General features: G+C 45.5%; 1 protein-coding gene across 22 annotated transcripts in view; it reads left to right on the plus strand.

The window, feature by feature from the left end:
• PHLDB1 (pleckstrin homology like domain family B member 1) overlaps nt 1–15,720 on the plus strand; it is a 397,027-nt gene that overhangs the window by 93,219 nt on the left and 288,088 nt on the right. For all 22 annotated transcript variants that reach the window (XM_069224755.1, XM_069224758.1, XM_069224757.1 and 19 more), the window contains exon 3: nt 8,544–8,667. In XM_069224755.1, the coding sequence (XP_069080856.1) occupies nt 8,544–8,667 (124 nt within the window). The remainder of the gene's footprint in view (nt 1–8,543; nt 8,668–15,720) is intronic.

Below are 15,720 nucleotides of genomic sequence, written 5' to 3' on the forward strand. Positions count from 1 at the left end.
CTGAGTTCCTAGGTTCCGGGGAGCCCCTAAATACTGAATTTACGGGTGTGTTTAGGTCTGGGGGTTAGTAGCCAATGGCTACTAGCCCTGAGGGTGGCTACACCCTCTTTGTGCCTCCTCCCTGAGGGGAGGGGGGCACATCCCTAATCCTATTGGGGGAATCCTCCATCTGCAAGATGGAGGATTTCTAAAAGTCAGAGTCACCTCAGCTCAGGACACCTTAGAGGCTGTCCTGACTGGCCAGTGACTCCTCCTTGTTTTTCTCATTATCTCTCTTGGACTTGCCGCCAAAAGTGGGGGCTGTGTCCAGGGGGCGGGCATCTCCACTAGCTGGAGTGCCCTGGAGCATTGTAACACGAAGCCTGAGCCTTTGAGGCTCACTGTTAGGTGTTACAGTTCCTGCAGGGGGTAGGTGTGAAGCACCTCCACCCAGAGCAGGCTTTGTTTCTGTCCTCAGAGAGCACAAAGGCCCTCACCACGTGGGGTCAGAAACTCGTCTCTCAGCAGCAGACTGGCACAGACCAGTCAGTCCTGCACTGAACAATTGGGTAAAATACAGGGGGCATCTCTAAGTTGCACTCTGTGTGCATTTTTTAATAAATCCAACACTGGCATCAGTGTGGGTTTATTATTCTGAGAAGTTTGATACCAAACTTCACAGTTTTCAGTGTAGCCATTATGGTGCTGTGGAGTTCGTGTATGACAGACTCCCAGACCATATACTCTTATGGCTACCCTGCACTTACAATGTCTAAGGTTTTGCTTAGACACTGTAGGGGCATAGTGCTCATGCACCTATGCCCTCACCTGTGGTATAGTGTACCCTGCCTTAGGGCTGTAAGGCCTGTTAGAGGGGTGACTTACCTATGCCATAGGCAGTGTGAGGTTGGCATGGCACCCTGAGGGGAGTGCCATGTCGACTTAGTCATTTTCTCCCCACCAGCACACACAAGCTGGCAAGCAGTGTGTCTGTGCTGAGTGAGGGGTCCCTAGGGTGGCATAAGACATGCTGCAGCCCTTAGAGTCCTTCCCTGGCATCAGGGCCCTTGGTACCAGAGGTACCAGTTACAAGGGACTTATCTGGGTGCCAGGGTTGTGCCAATTGTGGAAACAATGGTACATTTTAGGTGAAAGAACACTGGTGCTGGGGCCTGGTTAGCAGGGTCCCAGCACACTTCTCAGTCAAGTCAGCATCAGTATCAGGCAAAAAGTGGGGGGTAACTGCAACAGGGAGCCATTTCTTTACAGTATTGTATTAAGAAGTAAAAACGTTTTCAAGGTCTTATGAAAACCCATAAATGACTCCTTTGGCTTGACCATCCAAAGAAGATTGTTCCATAGATGAGGACCTTATCTGATTAAGATATTGATCTACCTCTTATTCTCATGTAATTTGTTGTACAACAATTAATAGTTTCAAGTTAGAATGAAGGTATCAATGAGGAATTTACTGGTGAAATGTATTTGCCAATGGGGACTTTTCAGTCCCTTGACAAACCCTATACTCGAGGCATAGAGTTATAAAAGGAATCCTCTGTTGAACCTACAGCCAACTAAGGTTAACTCTAGCTTGCAAAAGAGGGTCATGTTTTCGCAATCCAATGATTATTCTTACAGCCATGTTTTGAGTGCTCGGAATTAAATTTAAAGATCTTTAAAAAATGCCCAAATGCAATTAATTGCACTAATCAACTTTCAATAAAGTACTTGTTTATAATACCAGCTTGTGCCAATGATTCAGTAAAAGTAGGGAGAATTTTCTGATGACCTAAAGTAGTGGTTCTTAACCTGTGGTCCACGGACCCCTGGGGGTCCACAAGGGCTACTCAGGGAGTCTGAGACTGTTACACAATTAAATAATATTGACATTAATAATGGTATATATCAATAAAGGAGCAAACCGATTGTGAATCAAACAAAATATGTAATATTTGAGCATTTGTTTGGCGTATACTTGTTTTTGTATTTTTGTGTATAGTTATAAAGTTCAGACCATGGAAATTGCTTATGCCAGGGGCCCGGCTTCCAAAATGACTCCGTTAGGGTGCCAAGATTTTAGTAGTGATTCAGTGGGGTTCCACAGAAGTGAAAAGGTTTAGAAGCACTGACCTAAAGTAAACAAAAACAATAAGTTAGAACCTTAATCTGCTGGTTTATAGAAATAAATACCAACTGACTTCAATTTAGTCACACCACAGCTGGCAAGTCCCACGGAGGGGGGCGGCATAATGAGTCATTCCAGTCTAGTGGTGTCACTCACCACCAGAAGTTGTGAATGGAATCATGTCTAGCCTGAGAATTAATTGATTGTTGTCGGCATAGAAAACCACTTGACATCCAAACCATTTAATGAGAAGCTTGAGAGGCCGTATATAGATGTTATATAACCTTAGTGACAATAAAGAGCCCCTGACTTACTTCACTGAGAACTTCCTGGGATGTTGAATGATAAGAGGGTGGAATCATTGCATATGGCCGGTTGTTCAAAAACAAAATGAATTACTTCTGTACAGTACCCTTAATGCCTAGATCATTAGTTCCCAACCTTTTGACTTCTTTGGACCCCATCTTTATCATTACTGGATCTTGGGGACCCCCACTAAATCATTATTGCAATCTGGGGACTCCCCACTGAGTCATTACTGAAAGCTAGGGACCTAATCTGTTAATATTATTTAATTTTCTAAGCAGTCGTGGACACCCTGAGGAGGCTTCACAGACCCCCAGGGGTCCCGGGGCAGGTTGCAAGCCACTGGCCTAGACCATTAAGGTGAACATCTATGATCTGATGGCCCATTGTGTCAAGCGCCGTGGACAGATCCATCAGAGAGCATGTAGCGGAACCATCTTTGGCTGCAAAAGACTTAAAACATCTAACGCTAGAGCCATGGTGGTTTCTGTCCCTCTTCCAGGCTTACAGCCCAGTCGCCATGCATCTAGGCAGCCCTCATCTTATAAAACGCATGCAATGTTTATTGCCCTTTCAGTGGGTTTGCTTGCTGCCAGTGATAGACCGATAACTCTATGATCCTCCCTAGGTGACCTATCTGAATTGCCTTTTTCCAGTAGGGCCTAACCACTCCTTTCCTCCATTGGATTGGAAGAATGTCTGCGCATTAGGACACGTTGACAAACTTCCTTATAGAAGAGAAAAGGGCAGGAGCAGTTTTACGCAGCAAAATAGCATTTTAGAGCGGTGGAAGAAAGAGGCGTGAGGTGTCTACTAAGAAAAATCTGGGACCCTGAATGTATTCATTTATATATTTTACAGTTTAAGGGCTGGGGTAGGCCACACCCTCCCTTATTGAAATGAAGGCGCGTTCTCCAAACCCCAGAGCTCTACACTACGCTTTAGACTCCTCGGAGGTGAAAAACAGGAGGAACCATAAAGCATTTGGAGCTGCATTGAGTCAAAAACGTGGGGACATACAATGTGCTGCAGTTAGGATTCTCTGTGCTCCCCCCCCCCCCCCCCCGGAAAGCAGCCACGAGCCTCTGCCCAGGCAACAAAGCTAGCGCTGAATAGTTAATTTGGCAGGTGGGGGGTGGGTTAGTGAGCAGCAGTGGCATCCTGAAGAGTACTTTGCGCCCGTGCACTTACATTTTTATCATTGGAAAAGGGGATGTCTGGGGGTGGTTTAAGGGGATGACCCAAGGTTAGGGGAGGGAGTTAGTTGGAGGAGTAATGACAGAATGCGTGGGGGAGATAGATAGATAGATAGATAGATAGATAGATAGATAGATAGATAGATAGATAGATAGATAGATAGATAGATAGATAGATAGATAGATAGATAGATAGATAGATAGATAGATAGATAGATAGATAGATAGATGAGAAGGGTGATGAGGAGAAAGATAGATGGATGGATAGATAGATAGATAGATAGATAGATAGATAGATAGATAGATAGATAGATAGATAGATAGATAGATAGATAGATAGATGAGAGGGGGTGAGAAGGAGATAGATAGATAGATAGATAGATAGATAGATAGATAGATAGATAGATAGATAGATAGATAGATAGATAGATGATAGATAGATAGATAGATGAAGGGGGTGAGAAGGAGATAGATAGATAGATAGATAGATAGATAGATAGATAGATAGATAGATAGATAGATAGATAGATGGATAGATGAGAAGGGTGAGGAGGAGAAAGAAAGATAGATAGATAGATAGATAGATAGATAGATAGATAGATAGATAGATAGATAGATAGATAGATAGATAGATAGATAGATAGATAGATGAGAAGGGTGAGGAGGAGAAAGAAAGATAGATAGATAGATAGATAGATAGATAGATAGATAGATAGATAGATAGATAGATAGATAGATAGATAGATAGATAGATGAAGGGGGTGAGAAGGAGATAGATAGATAGATAGATAGATAGATAGATAGATAGATAGATAGATAGATAGATAGATAGATAGATAGATAGATAGATTGATAGATGAGAAGGGTGAGGAGGAGAAAGAAAGATAGATAGATAGATAGATAGATAGATAGATAGATAGATAGATAGATAGATAGATAGATAGATAGATAGATAGATAGATAGATAGATAGATAGATAGATGAGAAGGGTGAGGAGGAGAAAGAAAGATAGATAGATAGATAGATAGATAGATAGATAGATAGATAGATAGATAGATAGATAGATAGATAGATAGATAGATAGATAGATAGATAGATAGATAGATGAGAGGGGGTGAGAAGGAGATAGATAGATAGATAGATAGATAGATAGATAGATAGATAGATAGATAGATAGATAGATAGATAGACAGACAGATAGATAGATAGATAGATAGATAGATAGATAGATAGATAGATAGATAGATAGATAGATAGATAGATAGATAGATAGATAGATAGATAAGGAGGCATTGGAGTGGATTAATATGGGAAGGCATAGAAAGGCAGAGCATAGACTGGTGAAAGATAAGAACCCAGATACTGGCTGCTAGAAAGGGGCAGGTGGATTGGGAATGGAGAAGGATTGGAAGAGTGAGGCAAAGACCGACAAAGGGACTTTAGGGAGAGGTAGAGAGGTAGAATGAAGAGGATGGGCAGGTATGACAAACACATTCCTTCAGCACTCACCTCACTGCCCAGCACACCTCACCAGGCCTCTCACTTCCTGAGCCCTCCTTATGGGATTGTCTGTAAATCCAACGGTGATGTTTGTTGTCCTATTAATCCTATTACAGAGAAATGTGAGACTGGGAATCCCCTTCGACGCTTGAGATTAATTCATCACGCTTCTCAGCAGGCTCCGAGCCCGCGCTAGCAGAGCATTCCCTCCCACATCACTGCCAGATTAGGGGAGTTCTTACACATCGGAGCAGTTTCAAGGCGCTAACACCATCCCAATGCCGTAACAAAGGCCCCCGTGGCGCTGTGGGGCCCCGAGGTCCAGGGGACCCCTCAGCACAGTGCACTGTGCACAGGCGGCAGGCCCCTGGCTTGGTGGGGAGGAGGGCGCTGCGGCTAGGTGGCGAACAAGTTTTGTTACACCACTGCACCATCCACCAACCAGATGGTCAGAAAGACCGACAGTGACAGTACCAAGATCACAAGGAGCATCGTGGAGCCAGGCCGTGCACCCAAGGGCGCTGGTAATCTGTACAGCCCCACCTCGCTCTGTTGCTCCACAAGACTGGGCCCTGCTGGAAGAGCCCTGATCATGGTCGGTCTGGGACTCAAATTGGCCCGGTCACCCAAAACAAAGTGGTCCACATTTGTGGATCACCACCTACCATAAATCAGTGTGTCATTAACATCAAGGACTTATTTAGGAGAGAAATGTGAAACAAATTATTCTTTTTAAAGTTTTGAAGGCCAGTAGCATCATCCAAGACTGGAAACATTGTTATTCCAGTACATAGCACCCTCCAAGGCCGGCCTTTGCTCAAGAAGCACCCTGGACTAAATCAAATTTGGGGCTCCTATATTCCTCCCTACTTGATTTCCACTCTCCCCTCACAATTCACTTTCTACCTTTTCTTAGTGGTGCATTTAACACTACCTTTAGCAAAAGATCTCTAGCAGTGGATGTTCTGGGCCAAGACCAAGGGTAGGAAAAGGGAACATTGTTGGGTTATGAAAAGTCTATGCCCTGCCACCTTCAATGCACCTGACCTTGTCTTTAATATTATTGCTGCAGATGATCTTAATATGGGGCGTTTTGTGTTCCCTGGTCAGTCAAATCCTAGCTGACTACCTTAGCAGTGGCCAACCTCTGAACACACATTTCCCATCCCCCCCCTCACCGGAATTACCTGTTTATATAATAAATTAGAGGTGAGAAGTTTTGGGAGGTGGCGAGAGTGAGGAGGGAGGGGGATGAGGAAATGGAGGAAGACAACTGAAGAGAATGTTAGGTTTTATATAGTTAATGAACAGGAGCTGCCAGCTGAAATAGCAATAATAATAATAATAGTAATAAATAGTTAGCTCATTGTGTGCCTCTCTAAACCTGGGCGCCCTGGGCCTGAGCCCAGCTCACCCATGACCAAGGCCGGCCCTGTCTCCATCCACCCTTTGTTTTATCATTTACTGTTCACTCCTTTTGTCCCTTTGCCATCTCCTTTTCTCTTCACTTTTGTTTCCCATTCTTCACTATCTGTCTATACCAATCTAGCGTTCATAGCCTTTCCCCACGCAATCTTTGCTCTTCCCCACTCTGTCTCGCCGCTCTGCTCCCTGTCTCTCATTTCCTTTTTCTCTCCCCTTTCCCTTTTCACTCTAGGATGGAGGTTGAATGAGATTTTTTTTGTTTTATAACCGCAACACTGCCAAAATGGTGTTTTATTTTTATCTGTTTCTATTCAGATTTTTTTTAATTGCAAAGTTATTTTAAACATCTGCAGTTCTAGGTGTGTTTTTTTCTCATTCCGTTGCACAGTATTTTGATGAACCTCCCAATCTCAAGCAGAGAAAAGTGGCAGCAGGCACCAGTGGCTTGTTTAGCCAATCGTTGTGATGTTCTGTGGGGGGCAGAGGCCTCCTCCCCACACCAAATCCCTGTTAATTGTGCTTCTCAAAGGCTCACTGATTCTTTTGATCCCAGTAATGGAAGAAGGCACGCTGATGTACGTCCTGTGGCTGCCGAATTGTCATTATGCAAATAACAATTAATGGGCGTAATATGTAGCTTACTCAGACTACCTCTCACCTTTAGCTGTAGCAGTCTACTTGTTAGAGAAATCAGCCCTGGTATGTGGTGCTGCTTTAGCCACAGACGGAAACAACGGCCACTAGGTGGCCTCTGCCACTGACCCTTCAGCAGTGCCCGATTGCCCGCCCTGCCAATCCGACCCTGGCCCTCATGTCCTATATCGTGCACCATGTGGCTTCCTGGCCTTTTTTGGGAGTCCATGGCACAGGCTAGATGTGATGCACCATTTTATAGCTCGATACGTGCACATCATTGGACTTCCCAGCGTTGACCGAAAGCAGCACGTCTTCTTGGCATTGGCTTGTTGTGGCCCCAGATGCTGCTTCCCTAACCTAGTATCTCCTTGTCCTGCCATCCTGTGCCACTTCCTTGCAGTGGTTCAGCGTGAGCGCCATTGGCACTGATGTTGTGTTGACACTCTGTTTTATATGTGGACACACACACACACACACACACGTCTCCCACTCCCGCACCCCCCTTTAAAGATGGAATCATATCACCCCATCAAACCTTCCATCTAAAAAACACGAACATACAACTTGTATACAAAAAACTAAATAAAAAAGCTCACAAGAGAGGAGCAAGCCCAAGGGCCGAAGGCTCAACTGTAAAGCAAGTGGCACCCTCTTGGTGTTGCAAAATGAGGATCCAATCTATTCCTTTATCTCAGTTCAGTGCTGCCCTATAGAGCTACTCTCCTGTCGACTTTTTGGTCCCCTTTCAAACCGTTACACGGGTTAAAGGTTTAGATCATTAATAAAAGGGGCATTTTTGTTGAATTTGATAATTTGCTGTTTTCCGCAGCCCCTAGTGGTGATATCAGTTAGGATACACTCCATTTGTGTTTTTTACACTGTTGCATATTTTGGTATTATGGTGTTGCCTTTGGTGATCCCTCTTCATCCATTGATCTCTTCAAGTGCCATTTACATTTTGTTTCAGCCCACTACAGGCTACAGCGTTGGGAAGTAGGCCAGCCCACTTCAGCCATTGGCTCACTTCTGTGTGAGTGAGGGAGTTCTGTCCTTTCACATGTGCTCCTATGCCTAGAATGTAGTCCACTCCAATCCCAGGGCTGGTAGGCCCATCTATGCATTCATTTCTGGTCTTATTTAATGTTTGTTATTGAATTTAATGTTTTTTTATGCACTTTGTTTTGCAAAAATATGCACGTCACCCTTAAGACAGCAGCATTTGACTTTTTATTACTTTTCCACTTTTAAAGTGTATTGCATATGTTTGCAAAAAAGAATACAACTACAAATCCAAACAAATCACTGGCTTGCCAAGGCCGGACTATTGGCTTTCCTAATACTTCATAATAACATGTATTTTTGGATGTTATTTCTAGAACACCCCCCTGGACCTCATTGACACAGGCAAAGGGGTCAAAGTGCAGACGGAGAAGCCTCACCTGGTGAGCCTGGGCAGTGGGCGACTGAGCACAGCCATCACCCTGCTGCCCCTGGAGGAAGGTGAGTACTCACGCTGGGGGACCCTCAGACATTCAGCACAGACCACCCGGTGGTCTAGGGGGGCAGTGACTAAGCACGGGTGCCCGATTAGGCACATACAAGGGACTAAATTATCTGGTGGAACTTGCCCTTGAAAGACAGAGAGAGAGGGGGAAATAGAGGAGAGAGACAGAAAAAGAAAGAGAAAAGGAGGGGAGAGGAGAGATAGGTATAGAGAGACAAGGAGCCAAAGAGAGATGGAGTTTCCTGCTCACTGTGTGCGTGCGAGAGAGAGACATAGAGGGGGACAAAAAAGAGAGAGAGCCAGAGAGAGGAAATATTGTGTCCGGGTGTTCAGAAAGGAAGACATAGAGATGAGGCGATAAAGGAATGAGTGAGAGAGAAATAGAGCGGGAAAGGAGATAAAGAAATGACATTAGGGGGTGACCAGGGCCATGCCCTACACCATGCTGTAGAAAGGAGGGGTGCGGGCGAGGGCGGGACCTGGGTGAAAGATGGCAGAGGTCGTGACCTGTGGCCAGATTGTTTGCCTGCCGGGGACATGTGTCAGAGAAATCAAAAGGGCACACACAGAGCTAAGTGGGTGCATGGTATGTTCTCCAGCATTTGTCATTTTATTGTATTTTCTGGGGACACAGACGGACACATTGTGTATCCTTTTCAAGAACGGGGAAAGCTTTTCCTACTCTGCTTGTGCAAGAGGCCTTCATTTTCCTGGTAAAAAGGAATGGCTTTGGAAGGGGAGCGATGTAGGACTTCTCAGTCGCTGCTGCTCTCACATTTCTGGAAGAGCCTGAACTCTCTGGGTTCGGGGTGTAATCTGTGCCTGGCACTCTCCATTTCCAGTTTATGGTCTCACAGTTTGTATCTAGAGAGCATTTGCTTGTGGTTTGTGTTTCAGACCATTGTCAGGTATCCTGCAAGCTTGAAGTCTTGTGCGAGTGCCCTGGAGCACAGTCAGGTATCCTGCAGGCTTGAGGTTTTGTGCAGGTGTCCCGGAGCACAGTCAGGTATTCTGCAGGCTTGAGGTTTTGTGCAGGTGTCCAGGAGCACAGTCAGGTATCCTGCAGGCTTGAAGTCTTGTGCGAGTGCCCTGGAGCACAGTCAGGTATCCTGCAGGCTTGAAGTCTTGTGCGAGTGCCCTGGAGCACAGTCAGGTATCCTGCAGGCTTGAGGTTTTGTGCAGGTGTCCCGGAGCACAGTCAGGTATTCTGCAGGCTTGAGGTTTTGTGCAGGTGTCCAGGAGCACAGTCAGGTATCCTGCAGGCTTGAAGTCTTGTGCGAGTGCCCTGGAGCACAGTCAGGTATCCTGCAGGCTTGAAGTCTTGTGCGAGTGCCCTGGAGCACAGTCAGGTATCCTGCAGGCTTGAGGTTTTGTGCAGGTGTTCAATAGCACAGTCAGGTATTCTGCAGGCTTGAAGTCTTGTGCGAGTGCCCTGGAGCACAGTCAGGTATCCTGCAGGCTTGAAGTCTTGTGCGAATGCCCTGGAGCACAGTCAGGTATCCTGCAGGCTTGAAAGCTTGTGCGAGTGCCCTGGAGCACAGTCAGGTATCCTGCAAGCTTGAAGTCTTGTGCGAATGCCCTGGAGCACAGTCAGGTATCCTGCAAGCTTGAAGTCTTGTGCAAGTGCCCTGGAGCACAGTCAGGTATCCTGCAGGCTTGAAAGCTTGTGCGAGTGCCCTGGAGCACAGTCAGGTATCCTGCAGGCTTGAAAGCTTGTGCGAGTGCCCTGGAGCACAGTCAGGTATCCTGCAGGCTTGAGGTTTTGTGCAGGTGTCCAGGAGCAGAGTCAGGTATTCTTCAGGCTTGAGGTTTTGTGCAGGTGTCCAGGAGCACAGTCAGGTATTCTGCAGGCTTGAGGTTTTGTGCAGGTGTCCAGGAGCAGAGTCAGGTATTCCGCAGACTTGAGGTTTTGTGCAGGTGTCCAGGAGCACAGTCAGGTATTCTGCAGACTTGAGGTTTTGTGCAGGTGTCCAATAGCACAGTCAGGTATTCTGCAGACTTGAGGTTTTTTGCAGGTGTCCAGGAGCACAGTCAGGTATTCTGCAGGCTTGAAGTTTTGTGCAGGTGTCCAGGAGCACAGTCAGGTATCCTGCAGGCTTGAAGTTTTGTACAGGTGTCCAATAGCACAGTCAGGCATTCTGCAGGCTTGAAGTTTTGTGCAGGTGTCAAGGAGCACAGTCAGGTATTCTGCAGGCTTGAAGTTTTGTGCAGGTGTCCCGGAGCACAGTCAGGTATTCTGCAGGCTTGAGGTTTTGTGCAGGTGTCCAGGAGCACAGTCAGGTATTCTGCAGGCTTGAGGTTTTGTGCAGGTGTCCAGGAGCACAGTCAGGTATTCTGCAGGCTTTAAGTTTTGTGCAGGTGTCCAGGAGCACAGTCAGGTATCCTGCAGGCTTGAGGTTTTGTGCAGGTGTCCAATAGCACAGTCAGGTATTCTGCAGGCTTGAGGTTTTGTGCAGGTGTCCAATAGCACAGTCAGGTATTTTGCAGGCTTGAGGTTTTGTGCAGGTGTCCAGGAGCACAGTCAGGTATTCTACAGGCTTGAAGTTTTGTGCAGGTGTCCAGGAGCACAGTCAGGTATTCTGCAGGCTTGAAGTTCTGTGCAGGTGTCCGGGAGTACAGTCAGGTATCCTGCAGGCTTGAGGTTTTGTGCAGGAGCAGAGTCAGGTATTCTGCAGGCTTGAAGTTTTGTGCAGGTGTCAAGGAGCACAGTCAGGTATTCTGCAGGCTTGAAGATTTGTGCAGGTGTCCCGGAGCACAGTCGGGTATTCTGCAGGCTTGAAGTTTTGTGCAGGTGTCCAGGAGCACAGTCAGGTATTATGCAGACTTTAGGTTTTGTGCAGGTGTCCAGGAGCACAGTCAGATATTCCGCAGACTTGAGGTTTTGTGCAGGTGTCCAGGAGCACAGTCAGGTATTCTGCAGACTTGAGGTTTTGTGCAGGTGTCCAATAGCACAGTCAGGTATTCTGCAGACTTGAGGTTTTGTGCAGGTGTCCAGGAGCACAGTCAGGTATTCTGCAGGCTTGAAGTTTTGTGCAGGTGTCCAGGAGCACAGTCAGGTATCCTGCAGGCTTGAAGTTTTGTACAGGTGTCCAATAGCACAGTCAGGCATTCTGCAGGCTTGAAGTTTTGTGCAGGTGTCAAGGAGCACAGTCAGGTATTCTGCAGGCTTGAAGTTTTGTGCAGGTGTCCCGGAGCACAGTCAGGTATTCTGCAGGCTTGAGGTTTTGTGCAGGTGTCCAGGAGCACAGTCAGGTATCCTACAAGACTGAAGATTTGTGCAGGTGTCCGGGGGACTCCACTGCCACAACTGTATTCCATGAATGTTGTATTGTGCTGTGTAAGTGGCAGTGTGTCCTCTAGTGTATCCTTTCCCTTAGTGTGAAAGTGAAAGGCACCGCTTTGAACCAGCACCGCGCTCTATGCTCCTGTTGAATTTTGGGTGGAATTCTTTAGTTGGATCTTCTAGTGAAGGACATTTGTGCCACTCTCCTGAACGCAGGGTTTGGCCATTTTTTTTACGTATGACTTTAGCCAAAATCTTTCAATGTTATTATAATTATATTACATACTATATTTATACAGGGAAATTCAGCCAGCCCTCTTTATCTATTGGTCTCTTGTTGTATAATACACATTTTCCATTCACTACAGAACTGGACACGGACCAGTGGGTCATCCTATTTCAGCAGTAGGCTGACTTCACTGTGAGTGCCTTCTGCTTTTTAAGACCAAAAGAGTGTATTTGCTTTTAGCAATTTTTTCAGATTGACAGAGACCCAGTAGCTTCCCCAACAATAACGTTTTGCAGAAACCATGACAAAAAAATGAGCTTTGAAAAAAGTGGAAAGGCTGGGGCCTAATGTCAGACCTGTTACCTTTGCCCAAACTTGTTTAGCTCTCTTTCTACACCAATGATCTGTGCACTTCCTGTCTCTGCAGCTGCAGTTAGCAGTTTTGATCTCTTCATGCATGATTCGGGCAGTTTCTAGGTCTCCCCCAGTGCATGGGAAATTTTGTCTGTGCATTCCTGGTCCAAGCTGTGTATCTGACTGCACCTCTGGTTTGGACAGTTTTTATTTCTATTCACATGATCTGGACACTCTCTATGTCTGCACTTGTGGTTTGGTAGTTTTTGTCTGTGCAGAAGATTAGTTCTCGCTTACCAGCAGGCAAAAAGACCTATTGTTAGCTTACAGTGGGCTTAGAGTCCATCCGTTGCTTACCATTGATTGGCTTTATTGAACTCTTTTACTTGCTTTTTATTTGTGAGCTTGTGGGGTTTTCACTCTCCCAAAGCATGTCCCAATTAGTTGTGTCCCCCCACTGTTTCCTTTTCAAGCACTACTTTTTTATTTTTGGGTAAGCACTTCATGAGAGTCCATGTGATTTCTAGATGTCTCCATTGTGTCCTTCTCTTTCTCACTCCTCTATGGTCTATGTTACTCTCACTTGCCCATGTGCTTCCCCACTGCCCCCCTTCCAGATGTATTTTCCCTAGTGTGCTGCTTCCCCCACTTGGTTTCTGACCTGTGTGCTGCTTCCTGCCAAGCTCCATGTTGCTTTCGCTCTCTGAGCTTCCCATCTCCCCCCTGCACTGTACATTGCTGTCTCTCCATGTCACATTGCTTGCCCCCATGCCTTCAGTGTTGGCTTCCCTAATTCAATTCCAGCCCTCCTGTCGCTCTCCCACTCACCTTCCATGTTTCTTTCTTCTTTCCCTCATTCCCAGATTGCTTTCCCCTCTCCTCCATGTTGCTTCCCCCATGCCCTCACTAGCTCTGAAAAAAGTTAACCACATTAAAATGCGCCATCGTCATTTTGTAGATGTGCACTTGTACAGTTCTTTCACCTTCAAAATGATGTGGCCAGTCTCACTGAAAGGCTTTTTTTTTATTCTTTAGCCATGCAGTAGAGAATCGGGGATGCTGTGCAGCATTGCTAAAATCCATTGGCAAAGTCAATAGGTTCCAGAGAGGCAAGATCTATTGGCTTGGCCAGTGATTGCTCAGGATCTGTATGTGTTTCCTTTGGGCATTTTTCTCTGCCTACCCTCTTCTTTGAGCACTTGCTGTATCTGCACATTTTATTATTATCTAAGGCTGAAGGTGTTTATGCCCATGGTTTGTACTCTTTGTGCAACCCTTTTGATGAGCTGACACTGCCAACTAATTTTTTTAGGTCTGGCCTAGAGGCAGTATAGTTGTTTGATCGACTTGATGTAAGAAAATAAAATCATAAGTCATAAACTTGAGACCCATACATACCCAGCTGGGCTTTGGGTAAGCTCTCTTCATCTATTGATCTTTCCAGATGTTAAGTTAATTTAGCTTCTGGCCACCATGGAAAAAATCATGGAGTGATCTACCAGCTCATTTTAGCCACTGGTTCTGTGATCTCACCTCATCACATGTGCTCATCCACCTAAAATGAAGTGCACTTTAGTGCCCTGGCTAGTAGGCCAATATTTTACTTTGCTAGTGATTTTGCTCTTTTAGTTCTTTATCCTTTTTAGGTCGAGCACATAAGCACTTTGGCGTGTTGTAAGTATTGTGAGCTTTTAACCACGCCCATCTCACGCCCATCACTTTCATTCATTCCTAGGCTTGCCTTTCAAAAATCGCTTTATGTCATTGGTAAATGCTTTATGTTTGTCCCGCCTTGAGGCTGTTTTTGTGACGCCTTGCCCCTGTTACATGGATTATTGCACGACTGCTGATATACTTCAGCGTGGGTGAACTATTTTTTTTCCTTTCTCTCTCCCCATTGTGCTGCATGGAGGCCATGGTGCTCACAGTGCGAACAGGCACAACAAAGTGAACTTGATCTGCTATATTGGAGCACTGGTCACATTGTTCACAATTACCTAATCAGAGTAATTTCCTGTGGGTCTCCCCTTAAAACACTTGAAATTGGTAAATGCTTTACATAAAACAGAAATCCTCATAGTGAAAGCAGCGGTCTAGACACAGTGGGAGAGCCGATACTATAATATTCACTGTACTCAGGAGTCTTGCCCCGTAATTCTTTGTAGGGCATTACTTTTACAAAACATTTTTGCTCACAACTTAGCCTGTGGTGGTCCTAGGACAACGGGACCACCACACAAATGTTCAGCAGGACACACAATGTCTGTCTAGGTCACCTCTGGGCCCCCAAACTAGGTTAGTGGGGACCCCAAAATAATAACCCCTCTCACTATACAGTTTTAGAGCTGGGAATAGATTATGTTTTAAGGGCCTTGTTTGTAATATCATTGTTGTAGGTCTACTGTCCCTGAAAATGTGTATTGCACTATGCCCTCAAGGGGCTAAATATATGGTTACACTGCATTATTTGTTGCCATATTCTTTTGGTGTGGTTATGTCGCGTAGGGGCTACTTTTATAGTTAGATGACCATGTTTCTTATAAATGCTATTTTCATTGTGGTGGCCTCTGGAGGTGTACAACATACTAAAATATTCGTGGCATAGAAACTTGCCCCATAATGCTTTGTGAAGCATTACGTTTACAAAACATTTTTGCCCAAAACTCAGACTGTGGTGGTCCTAGGACAATGGGACCACCTTCAAAACATTGGCCACAATGTGCTCTTCCCCTTCTGTTTTGTCACAGCTTGTTGTGTTTGTATCTCCTACTCATCCTAGTTGCAAGGTAGCTGATGTCTTTTTTAAGTTTTGCCTACCAGACAGTCCACGCTGTTTGGATGGAGAACACTTGTGGGCTTACCAAGGACTTACAGCTCATTGTTTACCATTGGTTGGCTTTATTATCACTCATTTGGTGGCTTCTTATTCAGTGGCTTTCCTTGTGGACCTTGTTCTTGTATTTCTCCCTCCCCTGGAGCATAGACTCCTTTGGCTTAGATGGCTTGTATTGCAATGATCACTTTTTTATTCTTTGTGCTTAAGCAAACCATGAAAGTGCATGTGCCTTCCAGTTCTCTCCCTTGTGCACACTCTCCAACACACACATATGCCATATTGCTGTTTCTCTCGTGTTGCAAGCTCTTTCTCATGTGCTTCTCCCACTGCCGAACTACATTTCTTCC

Source organism: Pleurodeles waltl, chromosome 3_1, assembly GCF_031143425.1.
Source record: "Pleurodeles waltl isolate 20211129_DDA chromosome 3_1, aPleWal1.hap1.20221129, whole genome shotgun sequence".
NCBI classification, from domain to species: Eukaryota; Metazoa; Chordata; class Amphibia; order Caudata; family Salamandridae; genus Pleurodeles; species Pleurodeles waltl.